The following is a 19,868-nucleotide window of genomic DNA, read 5'->3' as shown; positions in this document are numbered from 1 at the left end:
CAGAGAGGAGGGGACTGAAGAGGGAAACCACCCCACCCCGTATCACCACGACACATTCACAGACACAGAGAGGCAGACACCTCCTCTCCTGGGCACCAGCAGCTTGGGGCCACATGCCGGCCTCGGGGAGCTTCTTAGGAAAAGGAAACCAGCCTGGGGAGACTGGGGCTCGGGGGCAACGGGCTCCCCCACCGTCTGGGCCCAGAGCCCGAGCACTCGCGGTCTCTGCTGGCACGGCTGAGCAAAGGAAGAGCTGCCACACTGGACAGCGCAACTCCAGGGCGAGGCCACCTGGTACTGCCCAGCGCTGCCAGGAACCAGCTGTGCACTGGCCCAGTTCCCGCCTCGGACCGTTTCCTCATCTGCGAGGTGGAAATAACCACAGGGCCCACAGATAAGATGGCTGAGAGAGCTGAACGTCAGTAAACCGAAAGAGCCCAAGACAGTGTCTCGTACGGTGTCGTAAGTATAAGTAATTACATTTACATAGAACGTACAATGATCTCTATAATAGAGTAACAGGTCCGTTGGGGCCACAGATGGCATGAAGGGACTTCCTGGCCATGTAAACCATGAGAATTCAACAGTACACACATGCGTGCGCGCACACACATGCACACACACGCGCGCCCCTCCATCTAAGGACCCCGACACAGCACTGTTGCCCAGACTGCCCTTCAGCCTCCACCACCCTCCCTCCCAGGTCCAGCCCTCCTGACGCTCAGATCCCTGATTCCTCGCCTGCTCGCCGCTCCTCCAAGTCCCTGGACTACCACGGAGCCTCACTCGGTGTTTCTGGAACAAACCTCCCAGACCCGTCCAGCAGGGACCTCCCACGCTGAGGCAGAGCCCCCCACGGAACGTTCCAGGGCGTCTCTGGGAGTGGGGACGGGAGCTGCGGCATGTGGCCTGCAGGGCCGTTTACAGAGGGCTGTCCCAGAACACCTGCACGTCCGTGTCCTCCTCTGACACCCTTGTGACGGAAGCCTCTGCATTCGCAGGCAGCTCCACGGAATAGTTTTTCTAATCACACCTCTCCACGGATCTCGGGCCGGAACAGTCAGCACAGGAGGCCCTCACCTTCAGCTCTCTGGTTCCTCCCCCAAAGGAAACAGATCCACTCTCAGTTGCCCTTGGGTGTTCTTTTTAAAAAGTAATAAAACGAACAGTAATTCTGTGCTTACTCTACGGCAAGCCCAGTTGAAAATACTATATGCGCAGTAATCCATGGGAATTCATCTCCACCGCAACCTTCAAGGTAGGAGCGGGGGGTTGAGCCATTGGCCGGAGACACGGAGCTGACGAGTGACTGAGGCAGAAGCCCTGGCCCGTGGCTCCATGACCACGAGTCCAAACGGAACCGCCTGGGGGGCTCACCAGCTTCACCAGAGATGGCTGCTGGACCCGGGACCCGAAACCCCTGGTCTGTGCTTCGTCTCAAGAACCGGGGTCAGAGCTGACAGCTGGGAGCCCCCCCTCCGTCCAAACGGAGGACACACACACAGCATTCATCACTGGTTTAATCCTCAGGGCAATTTAGGCAGAGGTTCCCTTTCTCCGTCCCGTGTCACCGAGGACGCGGCAGGAATGGAGGGCAGTGACCGTCACTCCCTGTGCGCCCACCATGCACTGAGCCCGTCTGAGGAGCCCTTCCTCTGCCATGCTCATGTCTCTGCTCGGGGGCCGGGGAGGGGGGCACAAGTGACCACTATGATGTCCCCACCCCCCACAGGCCACCTCTGTGGCCAGGGCTCGGCAGGTGTGAGGTTCAGTGCCTGCCCCCTAGGTATTTCCTCTCCTGAACTACCAGCCATGCTGTCACTGGGCACGACGACCCCTCCCTCCCATCCCTGCCTTTTCTTCATCCACTGGTTCCTTCGGGCTCCTAAAACCAGCACATCACCGCAGCGGCCCTGCAGGGTGTGGCTGGGTCTGAGGAAACCACTTCAGGTGACCTCCTCTGTGGCTCTCCCCTCCCTCCTGTCTCCTGGGGACAGAGGCTGTGTCTGTGGTGGGCGGGGGCACCGAACTGCTTCCCTCCCTCGGGAAGGAGGGCAAAAGAAAAGCTGTGCCCGCCACAGCACCCCGCTGCCCCTGCTGCCCTGTGACCCGCAGGGCACCTCTGTGGGCTCACCCTCCCTCCTGGGCACTCCGGGGGAGCCCACTCTTGAGGCCCCAGGAGCTTCTCTCTGGAACTGGGGGGCTGTGCTCCTGGCCCCTTAACAGAGTTCCTGTTGCCGGCTGGGCACAGGCAGCGCAAAGGGCCACGTCCACGTTGTGGTCGTGAGAGCAGAGCCCCTCGTGTCTAACAGGTGCCTCCAGTGCTGGCCAGGACGCGGGGCCTCCCAGAAACCCGGCACGGCCGAGAGACGTTCCCGAGGCCCCAACTGGACGAGCGGGGATGACGCTGGAAACGCCAGACCCAACGGGACCCCTGGGGTCCCAAACATCAGCCCGCCTGGAGCCTCCCCTGAGCTGGGCTCCAGCGCGTCCTGGACAGCGGTGGCAAGAAGTGCGCTTCCCACGCGGCCTCACTTCTCCTGCGCGAGCATCTAGTTCGAGGGGATTTTGCACTAAGATAAAGGAGGCCTCCGGAGCCGCTGCCCTGGCTGTCTGTGGGCTGAGGCACCTCCACACAAGCAGATGCTATACTCCCTCCGTGTGTGTGTGCGCACATATGTGTGTGTGCATGTGTTTGTGCGCATGTGTCCACGCATGTGTGCGTGTGTGTGCACGCGCGCGCGTGTGTGCGTGTGTGTGAGAGAGAGAGAACAGTCTTTACACGTCCCTTTATCTCCTTACAACCCCTGATTTCTGGGGATGAATGGCCAAGAGGTCACCCCGCTTCTTCCCAGCAGAAATCGCCACGGCCATCCAGGCACGCGGCTTCCGTAACAGAAATGCACCGACGGCCGAACCCACCGAGAGGATGCAAACACTTTCCCTACACGTCCTGGGTGTTTACTTCTCTGAATTCAGGAAGGTACTTGAAATGTTCTCACCCAGACAGGGGAAGACAGAATCGCTCCCAAAGAGTCAAACTTCTTTCATTACTTCAGAGACGACCGAGCGCAGGTGACATGAGCAAGTCCAGGTGACACGTCGGGTGTCCCCTATCAGCTCCGCACGGAACAGGAGGGAGAGGGCGGGGCCACGCGCAGACCTGGATGCCTGGACTCTACCAGCTGCTGACCAGCAGGAAGGAGGTTCAGCTCACTCGCCAGTTAAGTGCAGAGTGGGGCTGGGAGGCCCGGGAGCCCCTTGCAAGGTCACTGAACCATCACTCATGCCAAAGCCTGTGCATGTGCTGTATGTACCTTATGCCATTTAAAAGCCACAGATTTGCCCGGCCGGTGTGGCTCAGTGGTTGAGCATCGACCCATGCACCAAGAGGTCACCGGTTCGATTCCCGGTCAGGGCACATGCCCAGGTTGTGGGCCCGATCCCCGGTGGGGGGCATGCAGGAGGCGGCCAATCGATGTTCTCTCTCATGGATGTTTCTGTCTCTCTCCCTTCCTCTCTCTCTAACATCAATAAAGAAAAAAAAATAGAAATAAATAAATAAAAACCACAGATTCTGCCCTGGTCGGTTTGGCTCAGCAGTTAAGAGCGTCGGCCTGTGGACCAAAGAGTCATGGATTAGAGTCCGGTCAAGGGCATGTGCCTGGGTTGCAGTTCGATCCCCAGCCCGGGTCGGGGTCATGCAGGAGGCAACCAGTGGATGTGTCTCTCTCACTCTCTCTCTCTGTCTCTCCCCACCTCCCACTCTTTCTGAAGATAAATGGGAAAAAATATCCTTGAGTGAGGATTAAAAAAATAGTCAATAATAAAAAAATAAATAAAAGCTACAGATTCTTACGGGAGTAGTGCCGTTGTGCCCATTTCACAGATGAGGAAATCAAGGCTCCGAAAAGCCAACGATCGTACCCAGAGTCTCCCGACAAAGAAAAGCCTGGGTCGGGAGTGTCTGCCCTTCTCGTCCAACTGTCCGGTCCCAGAACGCACTACGCCCTGCTACCACAGCCGGGTGTTTCTCAGGGTCTCGGGGTGCACTGTGACAGGCACTGGGAAACAGACTTCCTCTAGTTGACACAACCTGCTGGGGCGGCTGTCCGCTGTGTGTGTGTTTGGTTCTCATGGTGATGGTAGCCACGTGGACGCGGCTTCTCCCCTCACGCGCGGCCACGCCCTGTCCCCCCATCTCCCCCCCAGCTCCTGCAGGAAGCGGGGGCCCCAGGGCGGCACTGCCCTCACCTGGAAAGGGCTCCTTGAGGAAGTGGCCGTTGATGGTCTGGTTGGCCGTGCCCAGCGCGTTCCTGGCGACGAGGGTGTAGTTGCCGTTGTTGTAGTGCGTGGGCTTGTTGAAGAGCAGGCAGCCCTCGGCCACCTCGCCCTCCTGGTAGAACTCGACCCGGATGATCTCGGACTCCCGCAGGGGCTGCCCGTTGTGCAGCCAGTGCAGGGCGGGCGGCGGGTTGCCGCGCACCATGAACTCGATGCAGTGCTCCAGGCGCGGCTCGGGCTCCTCCAGGCTCACGACGCGCGGCGGGTCTGCCGGGGAGAGGCCAGCTGGTGCCCGGGACGCACAGGCTCCCAGAGACTGGCATGGGCGCCCCGACTCTCACCCTCCACCCAGCTCGGAAAAGACTGAAGGAATCAGAGGTGCCCCCCAACCGCCCCCCAAAGACATGTCTGTCTTCACCCCAGCTCCCAGATCCGCCACAGCTGGAGGCCTCCCTCTCGCGACCCTTCAGACCAGTGATTCTCAACCTGTGGGTCGTAACCCCTTTGGGGGTCGAACGACCCTTTCACAGGGGTCGCCTAAGACCATCAGAAAACACATACTTCCGATGGCGATTCATAACAGTAGCAAAATTACAGTTATGAAGTAGCAACGAAAATAATTTCACGTTGGGGGTCACCACAACACGAGGAACCATATTAAAGGGCCGCGGCATTAGGAAGGTTGAGAACCCCTGCTCTAGATGGACTTGGGCCAAGCGAGCAGTGTCCTGAGGCATGGCTGAGCAGAAGACACACCATCTCTGCGACCCAGGGACACCCCCTTGCTGGGGTTACTAGCCCGGGACTGACTTGCCCCTCCTGGTGGAGCACCCGCTGCTCAGACTCCCCCTCCCCCCAGCTTCCCGCACGGGCGTCCTGTTGGCCCACCGCCGCCCCCCACCGTGGCGTCCACTCACAGTGGACGGTGAGGGCGACGCTGGCATTGCTCATGCCCACCACGTTCTCCGCGATGCACGTCAGGGTGAAGCCATTGTCCTCACTTGTCACGTTGACCAGCGTCAGGTTGATGGCGTGCACGTTGGTCCAGTTCAGATTGGTCTGCAACCCCAGTAAAAAGCCGGCAGTCAAGCAGCTTCTCCAAGGGCGGCACCCCACCTGACCCCCATGCAGCTTCAGGAACCGAAGGAAGAGCTGAGCAGAGGGTAAAGGAGGCCAGTCCGGGCAGGGCCCACTGACCGAGGGCCAGGCTCTCGCTAGGCAAGGGCTCGGTCAGCCTCGCCTCTCCCTGATGAGGCGGCTGGCAGCGCTGCACCCATTTTACAGATGAGGAAACTGAGGTACTTAGAAGTTTCATGGCATGTTCAAGATCCAGTTGGCTAGCCCTGGCCGGTTTTGCTCAGCGGTTAGAGCGTCGGCCTGCGGACCAGAAAGACCTGGGTTCGGTTCCTGCTAAGGGCACGTACCTCAGTTGCAGTTTGTCCCCGGCCCCGGTTGGGGTCGTGTAGGTGGCAACCAGTCGATGTGTCTCTCTCACATCAATGTTTCTCTCTTTCTCTCTCTCTCTCTTCCTCCCGCTCTATCTGAAGATAAATGCAAAAATGTCCTTGGGTGAGGATAAAAAAAAAAGATCAAGTTGGCTAGAAAATATTGCAGCTGGGTGGGACCCAGGAGAGACAGGACCCCAATTTTCCCTCCTCTCCTCTTCTCGCTTTTGTTGCTTGGATTCAGGACTCAGCTCATCGTGAAGACTAAGAGGCCAGCCCCCTGACAGAGTCCAAGATGGGGAAGCCTACCTGGTGGGTGTTGATGGACTGCAGCCCAGTGACCATCCAGTCTACATCGGGCAGGGGTGACCCAGAGCCATTGCACGTGATGACAGCGTTGTCACCCTCTCGTACGGTCAGGTTCACGTGGCTCACACTGATCTCAGGAAGGTCTGCCAGGGCGGAGAAAACACAGGCAAACTCTGACCACCGAAACTTGGCATTTCTCGTTTGGACAGTAATGACTCCAATATCTGCTGCTTGAGCTCTCGGAAGGCCCCAAGTCCCAGAGGGGGCACACCACCTCCCCAGGAGACAGCAGAACCCACGATTCCAGCCCCTGACCTCAGACTCTCCCACACGGCACGGAGCAAGAGGGTACAGCTCAGGAATGACAGCTTCCACTTTGGGGAGCTGGTTCTCAAAACTCTGCTCTGCTCAGACTGCCACGGGGAGCCTGCTAGTTCAGATTTCGGGGACCCCCCCAGACATCCTGAGGTTGCAGTCTGTGGAACCCGCTTTTCTAAAAGCACCTTAGATGCTCCTGATGCAGAAGGTCCAGACCACACTGCAAGACACCCCCCTTCAGGTCTGGCTGGCAAGGGACTCAGACGGGAAGTACTCGGTCTGATGAGAAGGGGCACACTGAACCCCTCTGTGCACTCCTGAGACCGGCCTCCCAGGGCTGGCTCAGGAAGGGGCCGGAATGACCCAGGAGGGAAGAGGTGGCGGTGCCATCTGCGGAGTCTGACGGACACCTCCCCAGAGGCGGGGGGCGCCGGCGGCTCACTCACCACACTGGCTGATGTTCATGCGGAAGAGGGGGAGCTGGGAGCCCTCGGCGCCGATGCAGTAGAGGTTCTGGCTGTCCAGCTTGGCCTCGCCCTGCTCCCGCCACAGCTGCATCCAGCGGATGTCACAGCTGCAGGTGAAGAAGTTTTGCTCCAACCTCCTGTGGGCAGGAAGACAGGAAGGGTGCTCCTGAGCCCAGGTGGCCCAGCTCCCTCCCACGGCTGTGAGGGGGCCCCACGTGCTCTCCAGGGGTCAAGGAGAAAAGGGGTTCAGCGTGGTCTCAAACGAAATAAAAATCACTTAATAAATCCATAAATTTATTTCCTTTTCAAATGAATAAATTCACCTGAAAAAAAGAAATCCATTCCACGGAACGCACTTGGTGAAGAGACCTTTTAAATACGTCAGCTTGCAGGGTTCCTCGTCTCAAAACCTCATCTCTTCTTTCAAAGTCAAAGTCAACAGCACCCGGACCACTCTCCATCCCCTCAGACCTCATATCCTACCTCACCTCCTTTTCTCTCCCTCGGCCACTGAACTTGCTGCCTGTCAAGTTCACCAGCATGACCAGCTTGCTGTGCCTCAGGACCTTTGCACGGCTGTCCCTTCTTCTGCCTGCAGAGTTCTTACTCATAACGTAGCTGTTGGGTTGGCTCCCTCACTCCATTACGGAGTCACGTGGCCTTCCCTGACCACGCCTGTAAGAAAGCCACGACCAATATAGCCCAGTCTCTCGCCTACTATTTTCTTCTTCTAGTGTTTGTCACTGTCTAGCATCACTTTAAACTTCCATTTGCGTCCGGCCGGTGTGGCTCAGTGGTTGAGCGTCAACCCATGCACTAAGAGGTCACCAGTTCGATTCTCAGTCAGGACATGTGCCCAGGTTGTGGGCCAAATCCCCAGCGGGGGGCATGCAGGAGGCGGCCAATCAATGATCTTTCTCATCCATGTTTCCCTCTCTCTCCCTCTCCCTTCCTCTCTAAGATCAATAAAGGAAAAATAAATAAATAAAAGCAAATACATTTGTATTGAAATAAATAAACTTCCATTTACGTGTTTGTTCATTATCTGTCTCCCCACCACCACGAAAATAAATAAACAAGCTTGTGGAGGTCAGAGATTTGCCTATTGGGTTCATTGCTGTCTTTCTAGTATCTACAACTGTGCCTGGCACATGAATCCCTGTTGAATAAATAGAAGGAAGAAAGGGAGGGAGGAGGTGGTGAGCCCCTTCCAGGATCTTCTCAAAGCCCATCTCAGGACCACCTTGATTCCTTCCTACAATCAACCCAGTCCTCAACGAGCGGCAGTTCCAAGTCTGGCTATGGGCCCAGAGCCCTGGAAACGCAGGCCCGCTCTCCAGGGGCACTTGGCTTGGTGAAGAAGAACGTCTGACGGCGGAAGAGTCAAGTTCCAGGCCGTCCTTCTCCACTGATTGTCCTCGTGACTTCAAGTGAGTTACCGCCCCTCTAGATGAGGTTATGTCATTAGGGAAGACAATGAAGGGCATTAGATGAAGTGAAGGGCGCCCGATAAATCTGAAGGCCTGGGTCATTCGGGGAAGCATGGCCCTTTCTGGACCAGTAAAAAGATGAATCTGTGGGTGTCTAGAGGGAGGGGCCCTGGGGAACCTGCACTAAGACCTAGGATGTTTTGGACAACTGGTCGACCCCAAAGTGAACCATGCATCAAGGGGAGGAACCAGTGTAGCCGATGGGATAGAACAGGTGGACTGTGTGAGCAAGGACCCCTGACTTCTCCACAACCCACACTCTTTCAGAAGAAAAGAAAACAGCCAACAGCCATTGAGCATCTGCTTCTCACAACGAGCCTAGGAGACGGCCAGTGTTGTCCCCACACGTGAGACCCTTCTTATGTTTATGGGATTAAGTCACATGCCAGGGACCCTCAGCTGGTGTGTGACAAAGCAGGTCTTCATCCCACACCCTTTGCACCACATGTGAGGAACGAGGTCGGGGTGGGGCGGGTGGGGAGATGAGGTCCTACAGGAGGAATGGGAAGGACAAGGTGCAAAGTCTTGGAGGCGCTGGCCCTGGGGCTAAGGCAAGACACCTCTGAGGTTGAGAAGTGAGGGAGAGAGAAAAAGCAGCCAGGAGAAGGCGAGAGGAGCGTTAAACTAATCGGACAGGAACATGTGCGCTGGGTCTATCCCGCGCCCAGCACTGTGCCGAATGCGTCACACGCATCACCGTCTAACCCTGGCAACAGGGAGGAGGCGCGGGGAAGGGGACGTCTGGTGGCCTCCTTAGCTTCTGCGTGCTGGGGGGGGGGCCTGAGCGGAGCAGCAGTCAGGGCTCACGTTGTGGGGGCTCCGTGGAGAGACCCCACGGCCCTGGTGCAATACAGGAAAACGGAACCAGGTCAGCCTGGTCTGGCCCAGCTGCTTACCTGACGAGATGTGGTCATTCATGATTAAGTAATCGTAAAAATACCCATATCCACCTGGGGCGGTGGCTACCAGACAAGTGAGGGCGCTTTGGTCAGTGCTTGCTGTGGTCTGGGCCCACCCTGCGGCACACCCCGCACCTCGGGGGCCCCTGAAAGGCGGACGAGGCCAACGTGTGCTGAGGCTCGGGAGGGAGTTAGGTTCGATGTCTGCGCCCAGAAATGCCGGCACAGGGCCCACTAACACCCTTTTCCTCCAGGACCTGAGCCAACAGGAGGGACGTGCCGTGAGACCCAGCCCCCTCCTCCAAGCCGGAGCTTTCTGGAACCTGCAAAAGCACCCTGCGCTATCCCCCCACCCCTGCACTTGCCTCCCAGCCTGCAGGGCACACACACAGCAGAGCATTTGAGTCTCAAAACAGAGGCCCCTTCACTCAGCCCCTCCTGAGGAGAGGGCTCAGCAGAGACGCGGGCCAGGGGCCGAGGAGGGCAAGCCCATGGACCCGAGCGCCAGCACAGCAGCCCCCGGCCAGGGCGCAGGGACGCCTCCAGGCCCCTCCATCAATAATGCAGCAGCCCCGTGGATGCTTCAGGCAGAGCTCCCCACACCCGGCCGGGCCTGACCGCAGGGCCCTGGGGGCTGCCAACAGATGAACTCAGCCCCAGGGGGCCTGCGTACCAGACACTCGGCTGCTCGCCACAGCCAAGACTGGGTATTTGGAAGCACTGGTGCCCGGCCAGCCATCACTCTGGTTTTCTTCCCCACCCCCACCCCGGCGCGGTGGCTCCCAGGGGCAGTCCTAGGGCAGCGGAAATGAGGAAGGGACCCAGATCTGCGGTCACAGGGGAGAGCACGCCCGAAGGGCCACGTGACCAGCACAGGCCTCCTGGAGACCCCAGTCTGGTGGCAGGAATAGTACCTAGAAGATCTGAGTCGAGCCAGCTGGGTCACCTTGGGCAAATATAGTAAATTGAAGCGTATACCCCCGCCCCCAATATGCCCCAATCCTCACCCATGCATGTCCCCTTCTTTAGAAATAGAGTTTTCGCAGGTGCGATCACGTTACGGATCGCGGGATGAGATCCCTCTGGATCTCAGGTGGGCGCTGGGTCCCATGACTGGTATTTCTATCCGAGACAGTAGGGAGAGAGGAAGACAAGGAGCTGGGGAAGACAGGCAGGAGAGGATGAGGTGGACACGACACAGGCCAGGGAGCCCCAGGGGCCATCGGGCTGGAAAGTCAAGGAAAGATGCCTCTCCTGGGGTCCTGCTGACTCTCGAGCTGGACTCTGGCCTCCAGAGCAGTGAGCGGATCCGTTTCTGTGGACTGAAGCCACCAGATTTGGGCTAATAGGTTAAGGCAGCCGTAGGAAACCAACAGAGCAGGTAACTTAATCCTCCAAGGCTCGGTTCTAATGTCTGTAAAATGGGGGTGATCGCGCTCAACCTTCCTTCCTCGCAAAGTTATCACGAGGATGCGTGGTGTGTGTCAATGTGCTTTGTGAAGGAACGGGGGGCTATAAGGAGGCCAGAGATTATTATTGGAATCACACGATTATTGACAGGACTGTTCAGTGCCTTCCCGGAGGTCCGTGGGAAGTGCTCACGGGCCAGGATCGGCTCAAACCCCTTCCCGGTACTGAGCTCCTAGTCTGCCAAGTTGATTAAATCTGCAAATTACACCAGAGGTGATGATCACTTCGCTTTAAGAAAATGAAATATCCCAATCTGTTTTAATCACATCTGCTCTGTGGGTGCTGGGTAGGAGGAGAACGGTCCTCCGGGATCTCAGGGGGGTTCTGTACTGTGAGTTTATCTCCTTGGGTACTTCTTGCCTTTGCCTAATATGACATCATGGGATTCAGAATCCCAGCTCCTCTTCTTTCTAATTCATTATCTCTAAGACAAGCTCGGATTCTCGCTCTGATTCCCGGCCAGGGGGTCCGGTCTTCCCTGTAAGAGGAAACACCATCTTGCCGTAACCAGGAACTTCCGAGTACACTGGGAACGCCAGTTCCAACGTCCTCAGAGCGGGGCCCCTGGAGCGGGGCCGGCTTCTCCAAAGAGGCTTTCAGTTCCCTCCACAAGAGAAGCACAACCTGGGTCCGTTGCTCGGCCAAGGGCACAGCCTTCGTCTCACCAAAGCAAGTGAGAGAGGAATAAAGGGAGTCTCTGGCAGAGGGCAGGGCTCTGATGTGCTCACGTGTCTGGGCTGTTTTCCCTTGGGTTCCACTCCGTCTTGACAGTGGTTTCGGGAAGGTGACACCGGGCCTGTGCAGGGTGTGACTGTTATGCAAAGAAAGGGGTCTTTGGAACCAGCAGGCCTGGACGGTGGTAACAATCATACCACTCGCTCCCCAAGTTCCGTTTACTAGCCATGTGATGGTAGACCAGTTGTTTAACTTGGCCAAGCCTCAAACCCCTCATTTGTAAAACTGGTTATAAGGATACCTCCCAAGTGGGGTTGTTCCAAAGAGGAGACAGGACCTCATATATATTAGGTGCCCACTGTGAAAGTCGTGAAGGCCCAGCCCTTCCGATGGGCCACCCCGATAACAGTTCTCACGTCAAGGACCTTCCATCGGGCACAGGCTGGTTGGGGCAGGCAGGTCGTCGGTGATCACAAAATGCGCTAAGAAATGGTCGCACGCCCTCGTTTGCCCTCTGTTCCTGCAGAAGGCCACAGGAGCCTCAGCCTCCCACTTCGGGCTGGCACAGCACACAGAGCCAACACCCTCTGGCCTCTCCTGGGGCCGAAATCCTTCCTTCCTGGAAATACCCGGCCCACAGGCTCCGCCGGACAGACCCTGGCCGTCCTGATGGCTGGTGGCAGAGGGCGCCATGCCGACTAATCAGGAAGCCGGACAACAAAACACTGCCTCCCCTTCCATTGGTCAGGAGCTGAGACTGTTTGGATTTTAATCACAGCCACAGTGAAGAGTCAACACGCAGCTCCTCCAGACAAGAGATAAATTTTCCACTCTCACTATTCAACTCTTCCTCAAAAAACAGACCCCGACCAGGGCGGCGGCTCCTCGGAGGGGGCTTCTTTATCATCTGATAGCGTTTTTTTTCTTATTTAACCATGAGACAGAAATGAAATACCCCATGGACGCGGTGGCTACACTGGCTCACGCTGGAGAAAAGGTCTTCATTCCCTCGTCAGCCATATCCAGCTCACGGGGGTACTGATCCTGGGCCACGATGAATGCACAATCCCGTGATCCTCTGGGAGCAACCGGACATTGGCTTTCACTATATATCCTCAGAGCAACTGTTTCTAAAACTCCACAAAACAGGTCACCAGGACAACACGCCGTTGATTGTGCACCCAGTGACTTTTCAGAACATTCTCTCAATAACTTAGCCAACGGCAGACTCCAGGTGTCCTCTGGAGAGATGCGGTCCCTGGCCTCCCACAGGTGGGTTTGGGGATGTTCGAGAGGAACTCGATGCAAGACTCCCAGAAGAGGGAGCCCCCTACCGCTCCCGTATGTCAGGGCCCCAGTCAGTCCTAGGGCAACAAAAGGAAGAACTGCATTCATTCGCTCTGAAAATTATTGTAGCCCAGCTGTTGTGGCTCAGGGGTTGAGCGTCGACCCATGCACCAGGAGGTCCCCGGTTTGATTCCCGGTCAGGGCACATGCCCAGGTTGTGGGCCTGATCCCCAGTGGGGGGTGTGCAGGAGGCAGCCAATCGATGTTCTCTCTCATCAATGTTTCCATATCTCTCTCCCTCTCATTTCCTCTCTCTCTAAAATCAATAAAGGGAAAAAATTTTTTTAAAAAAAAGAAAATTATTGTAGATCCCTGGATTGGAAACAGACGGAAAAAGTTGGGAGATAGAGAAAAGGGGGTGGAGGGAGGTAGAAGGGGGTCAAGTGGGAATAAATGGTGATGGGAGGAGACTTGACTTGGGGTGATGAACACACAATACAATATACAGGTGTTGTATTATAGAACTGCACTCCTGAAACCTAAATACTTTTACTAACCAATGTCACCCCCAATGAATTCAATTAAAAAAAAAAAAAAGTTGGGAGAGAGCTGAGGATAGTGGGCAAGACCTTGAGTCCATAGGCTGCCACTTAATGAATGGGTGATCGTAACCTTGCGTCGCACCTCGGCGTCCCTGAATACGAAATGATAGTAATAATTCCTGCCTACGGAGTTGCTGGAAGGATTAAAGTAAGTAACGGACATAATTCAAGGGACTGCTTGGCACCGTGCCTGGCACTGAGTGAGATCTCGGTGTGAGCGGACGGGCTTGTCGATTTAACTCTGAGGCCTTTTCTACCTACGAAGACGGGAGTGAAGACAACCCACCACGTGGAGCCATCTGACGGACGCCTGCGACCCGGGCTAGTTTCCCAGGGCTTCTCAAACGAAGACGTGTATGTTTGCCTTTGTCCGAGCTCAGGTAGGAGTTTTCGGTGGTGTCCATGTGGGCGGCAGTCGCACTGACTAAAGAGCCCCGATCACTACGCTCGCTGCTCAGGACAGAGGAGGAGCTAGTGGGAGGGGGACCCCGAGAAAGGAACACAGCAGTACTGCCCCAAACTCTCCAACACCATCAACGAGACAATCTGGGCACTGCCCGGCCCTGGAATGGCCTTTGTGCACATCACAGGGACACGTATGAGGACGGTAGACAAGGCCACCGGAGGTGATGGGCTACTGAGACACAGGATGTCAATGTCCCCCTCCCTGACCGCTGGGCCAGAAAAGCAAAGGTTAGGACTCATTTGCAGACTCAGGTCTGAGCGGGTGGGAGGACACAGGCTAAAAGGCCAACGGTGTGGGCAGGGACCCAAGGTCAAGGCCAGAAAGCCATCTGCACTCGGAACTGGGATCTGAGACACCAGGCGAAAGGGAACACGTGAGCTGTGTCCCTGGAACCCTGGCTCCCCAACTTCATCCACGCTTCAGGCCCTTTTCAACATACTCCTTGATTTGTTCCCTCAACGCAACGTGTTGTCCTTCATGCACAGAGACGACCCTGATGACTCGCACGTCAACACGGGTTATTTTTTTCAGCAGTGGTCACGGACTCTCACTCATCTACCCAACGTGTGCCTGGCTGGGAATGGGGGTGCCCTCATCAGCCTGGAGAAGCAGCAGGGCTCAGCTGGCCACAGGCAGGGCGATTGGGTACAGGGCCCCGGCCCCTCGGGGATGACCGTGCTCGGCCAGATAGGCTGACAGAGACCGTCAGAGGCAGAAAGGATGCTGACAGGTCAGAGGCTCTGCCGACCCCTAGCCGTGCGGTCTTGGCTGTGCCTCACGTGACTCTCTGGGGCTCAGAACCCTCACTGCAAAGTGCAGAGAGACATTTTATACGGGAGGCATCATACCTACCTCCCGTGATGCTTGTGATGGTAAATCTGAAGTCAAACACATGAAAGTGCACCTGATAAGCTACAAGGTTATTGGTGTCAATGCTCTTTGCCATAAACTGATAAATGCCCTTTACTATTACAACACGGATGTTATTAGCACTAGCTCCCGAGAGATCACACCACGGGGTCCCGCGCAGAGGCCAGGTTCCCGTCTTCCCACCTGTACTGAGCCCAGAAAGCAAGCGACAGGGTGGCTCGTTCTCACCGAACGTGGCACACCCGTGTCCTCCGACCCCGGCAGCCTCTTCGAGTCACGTCTGGCCCCAGGTGGCTCCGTGACTCCCCACCCAGCCTCCACCACCACTCCGCTAGGGTGGACGGTCTCCAAAACCGAACTTACAGTTCCCGAAGACTCAGCGTCTGGAAGAGCTGCCACGAGAGTGTGGTGAGACGGTTACTGGACAGGTTTCTGCAAGAGAGACAAAGAAATGGGGGGCGGGGGGTTAAAGGACCAAACTGGCGTAGGCGACGCCCTCCGGAGCCCGGCTCATCGTTGTTCTCCTTCGCTCCACTCTACGGCCCCCCCTGTGCCACTCTGCAGGGCCGCAGGGCAGGTTCGGAGAGGATTCGGAACCCTTGCCAAGGGCCAAGTTTTACAAATAAAATAAAAAAATGTATTATTATTTTTTAATGTAGATTTTTTAAAATTCATTTGTAGACAGAGGAAAGAAGAGAGAGAGAGAAACACTGGTTTGCTGGTCCGCTGAATGACGCATTCACTGGCTGCTTCTTGTACGTGCCCCGGCCAGGGATCATTCTCCCACATCCACTCACCACAATCAAAGTTCGGGGAGCCCTTCTGAAGACCCTTTCCCACTGGTGAACCGAGAGCGCGCAGGGCACACAGCCATGCACAATCCTTTGTCCTCATCGAGGTGAACTCGGCCAACGGAGAAGCTGCGCGCGTTTGGTGCACACGCCTTGGTGAGTTTGAAGATACGTCTACATCCGTGAAACCAGCACCGCAAACCGTCATGTAGACAGAACCGTCACCTCTAATGAAAAGCTCCCTCCCCCTTTCTCTCTTTTCCTCGGTGATACGAACGTCTAACCTCAGATGAACCCGTCACAAGCTACGGAGTCGATAATACGGTCCTGATAACCATGCACAATGCTCCACGACAGATCGCCGGGACATGTCATCTCCCATGACTACGTGTCCGCTCACCGACCAGCGTTCCTGACGTTCGCACGAGCCGAGAAACTGCACACAGGTGCCTACCTTCCCTTCCAGGCCTTCCCTCCCCCAGCGAAGGTGCCGTCAGTGATGGAGACATCAGCTCTGTTGACACATCATTTCTCCTCCTAATGGCTATTTAATTGTTCTCGTTAGGAAGTACCGGGGAAAGGGGTAGCCGGTCCTCTTCCAAATAAAAGAGGAAATGCACCCACAGTTATTATTTTGCAAGGCTCAGCGAACAACTTATGATGTGATCACAGCTTTTAAAGGCAGCCCTTAGCCGTCACCAGTTTGGCTCAGTGGTTAGAGCGTTGGCCCATGGACCGATGAGTCGTAGGTTCCATTCTGGTCAAGGGCACATACCTCGGTTGCAGTTCATCTCCAGCCCTGGCCGGATCACGCGGGAGGCAACCAGTCAATGTGTCTCTCTCACATCGATGTTTTTTTTCCTCCCTCTCTCTCTCTTTCCCTCTTTCCCACTTTATCTGACGATAAACAGAAAAATATCCTCGGGTGAGGATTAAAAAATAAAATAAAATAGTCCAGCCAGTGTGGCTCAGTGATTGAGTGTCGACCCATGCACCAAGAGATCGCCGGTTCGATTCCCGGTCGGGGCACATGCCTGGGTTGTGGGCCTGATCCCCAGTGGGGGGCATATAGGAGGCGGCCAATCGATGTTCTCTCTCATCAATGTTTCTATCTCTCTCCCTTTCCCTCCCTTTCTAAAATCAATAAAGGAATGAATAAGTGAATGAGTGAATGACTGACTGAATGAATGAATGAATACATAATGAATGAATGAATACATAAACAATGAATGAATGGATGAATACATAAACAATGAATGAATGGATGAATACATAAACAATGAATGAATGAATGAATGAATGAATGAATGAAGGCAGCCCTTAAACGCTGCTGGGACTGAAGAGCTCCCCAGGAGCAATGTTCTCATCTGATGATGGCCACGGAAGGCAGTCGGGATTCCACGTGGGGACACATCAGCATGTGCACACTCACACATGTACTCACACGTGCACACACAGTGCATCTAAGTGTCCATTCGACCCATCGGCAGTAAATGCGGACGGAGCCTTGCTCGCTCGCACACCCACGTGCGGACGTGCTTACAGGTGCGTCTATAATCAGAGCTTCCGTAAGAAGCACCTGCTCAGAGACCAATGCGGGCTTCCCTGAGGCGTGGGGGGGGGGCAGATGACGAGGCCCCTCGGGCACTTCCATTCACGTTCCAAACGAGAAACGAGAACCCGGCTGCAATGAGCGGGGAAGGGTAGCGAGAGCAGCTGAGGCGGGAGAGGGAGCGGGCTGCTTCAGACGGACGGGCACAGGGACGTGCCCTTGGCGCAGGTCCCTGGGAGCCAGGCGAGAAAAGGGAGCAGGGTCTGTGTGCCCGGGAGGGGTGCTCTAGGAGTAACAAGTGAGAAGGCCGGAGAGCGTCCAGGGGCACAGGAAGGAGGCCAAGGAGAGTGGTCTGGATAAGTAGGAGGGGGACATGCCGGCCCCACCTGGCTGGCCATGGAAGGGAGTTTGGGCTTTATTTTAAGGAGCAATGGGAAGGCGACGGGTCGTTTCCTGCAGGGCAGGGCAGCATCTGCTACATTTCTAAGAGGAGGGCAGCACGGGGCACTGGCAGGCCATGCCGGGCAAGGAGAGGGCGTCGATGCGAGTAGTGGGCGGATCCAAGGCGCTGGAGGAGGAACCACCAGAACTTCCTCCTGCGCGGGGTCTGGCAGAGGAAGGAGAGGGGCCTCCGCAGCCAGACAAGTGGCGATGAGATGAAGGAAGGTCCCCCTTGGGGGTGAGGTAGGGCTCAAGAGCCTCCCCCTTGCAAACGTTGCCCGAGATGCCGGCTGGGTTTCCAAGGAGAGGGATCCAGTGGGCTGAGGGGCGCACAGGATGGAGCTCGTGGGAGACGCTGGGGCTGGGGGGTTCACAGGAGCAGACAGTCAAGTACAAGAACAGCCTGAGGGACAGGGCTGCCCCCTCTCATCTGAGGTGGCCCCCTCTTTGGTGACGGCCCATGACTGTGATGGAGAGGCGGGCCCCCTCCCACGGGCGCAGGAGGCTGGTGGGGAAGGGACGAGGACCACTTGGGGTCAAGGGCAATAAGTTCGGCATCGCTCTTTGAGTCTGCATCACCGTTCACCTTGACGATGCCTCCGTAAGTGTGAGGAATTCACCCAGCAGAGTCTTTTGTCTGTCTGGTCTTCCTGGCGTCCTGTCTGCAAACGACAGCATCCAGCGCAGCACAGGTCGACCAGGGGGCCGCCCCTCTCCCGCGCCCTGAACCAAACCCTGGTTCTAGAGCTGAGCAGCCGCCTGTGAAAGTCGGCCCCCAAAACCCAGATGGCCGAGCCCCCGGAATCCCGATCGCCGAGCCCCCAAAACCCAGATGGCCGAGCCCCCGTAATCCCGATCGCCGAGCCCCCAAAACCCAGATGGCCGAGCCCCCGGAACCCCGATCGCCGAGCCCCCAAAACCCGGATGGCCAAGCCCCCGGAACCCCGATCACTGAGCCCCCGGAACCCGGATCGCCGAACCCCTGGAACCCCGATCGCTGAGCCCCCGGAACCCAGATGGCTGAACCCCCGGAACCCCGATCGCCGAGCCCCCGGAACCCCGATCGCCGAGCCCCTGGAACCCGGATGGCCGAGCCCCCGGAACCCAGATGGCCGAGCCCCTGGAACCCCGATCACCGAGCCCCCGGAACCCAGATGGCCGAGCCCCCAGAACCTCAATCGCCGAGCCCCCGGAACCCGGATGGCCGAGCCCCCGGAACCCGGATCGCCAAGTCCCAGGAACAAAAGCAAGAGGGACCCCGAGACCGGAGTGGTCCAGGTGAGGCGGGAGGACCATGGGGGCCCAGGTGGGGAACAGGCTGCCGGGAATGTCCCCTCACAAAGGTCATGTTTTTCTACATTAGGCAGAAATGTCACGAGAAAATTGGATTCTGAAAGAAAGAAAATAACAGGCATTTGGGCAAATAAAGAACAAGAAATAGCATTATCTTACAAGTTAGCGAAGAGGGAGGCTGGGACCCCGGAGGTGGGCTCCTGCTGTCCCGGGGGTGTCTCAGCTTCGGATTCCTCCAGCTCCCCGCCGGACAGAAGCCACTACAGCATCGTGGTCACGGTGCCCGCTCTCCTCCGCCCCAGCTTCCCCGCCAGCACAGAGGCCCCTCCGGAGGGAGGGCCGGGCTCCGGACTCCTCCCACGACCCGGGACTTTCCCGCAGCACCAGCACCGTCCACAGCGTCACTCACCCCGGCTCACCGAGCACCAGGCACCGTGGTGAGCGCTTTCGCACTCGTGACCTTGTGTGACGTTTCGGTGGCTGCCCAGGCAGGTATCAGGACAGTCTCTGTGCCACAGAGGAGGAAGCAGGGGCTCAGAGGTTGCTGTCCGAACCTGACTGGCTCCGAGGGGCCTTCACGCAAAGACTCGCAGCGGGCAATGGGCGACATCCCCAGAACCCAGAACCGTGTGATCAGTACACACACAACTCAGTGCACGTTCCCAGAGACAGCGATACTGCTGGGGACACGCGGTGGAAGCATCCAGCCCCAGACGCACACACGCACGCACACACGTGCAAGGTCCTCTGGCCCTCCTGTCCCCACAGGCCCTTACGAATGCTCATGGTGCAGGCGAGTGAGGAAACTGAGGCATGAGACTCCTACAGACTCGCCGCCCACTCGGAACCTCCTGCCCTGACTTCCCACCCGGCCATTCTCACCTGGGTTCACCGGCCTCGGGGGATTGATGGGCTGGTTACTCTCCTGCCCCTGGGCCCCCAGCAGCCTTGGCCCGGAGTCTCCTCCCTAACAGACCCGTGAGCATCCGTCTCTGACTTTGCTGGGGGTCAGTGGGCCGTTTCCCAGCCACCTGACCACTGGAATTAACCGGGTGAGCGAGACGTTACGAGAGGACGCATCGAACATGTTCCCGGAGTCAGGCTGCGTGACGTTGCCCCTGCACCCCTCGTCTGAGGCAGACAAGCCCGTTCAGTCTGTCCTGCGCACTGGCTCCCACAGCCTGGACTCCGGGCCCAGAGTCCCAGGCA

At 57.1% G+C, this 19,868-nt stretch overlaps 1 protein-coding gene across 1 annotated transcript in view; it reads right to left on the bottom strand.

Moving 5' to 3' along the window:
- The window catches only part of NTRK3 (neurotrophic receptor tyrosine kinase 3), a 315,656-nt gene that overhangs the window by 213,839 nt on the left and 81,949 nt on the right, over window positions 1–19,868 (bottom strand). Inside the window, exons 5-9 of the mRNA XM_036278049.1 lie at window positions 14,946–15,014; window positions 6,803–6,960; window positions 6,039–6,181; window positions 5,202–5,343; window positions 4,255–4,551 (exon numbers count right to left, since the gene is read on the bottom strand). Of these exons, the coding sequence (XP_036133942.1) occupies window positions 4,255–4,551; window positions 5,202–5,343; window positions 6,039–6,181; window positions 6,803–6,960; window positions 14,946–15,014 (809 nt within the window). The remainder of the gene's footprint in view (window positions 1–4,254; window positions 4,552–5,201; window positions 5,344–6,038; window positions 6,182–6,802; window positions 6,961–14,945; window positions 15,015–19,868) is intronic.

The sequence above is a fragment of the Molossus molossus genome, unplaced genomic scaffold (assembly GCF_014108415.1).
Source record: "Molossus molossus isolate mMolMol1 unplaced genomic scaffold, mMolMol1.p scaffold_m16_p_24, whole genome shotgun sequence".
Lineage (NCBI taxonomy): Eukaryota > Metazoa > Chordata > Mammalia > Chiroptera > Molossidae > Molossus > Molossus molossus.
The sequence above is the reverse complement of the archived record's forward strand: the minus strand, read 5'-3'. Positions and strand labels throughout refer to the sequence as shown.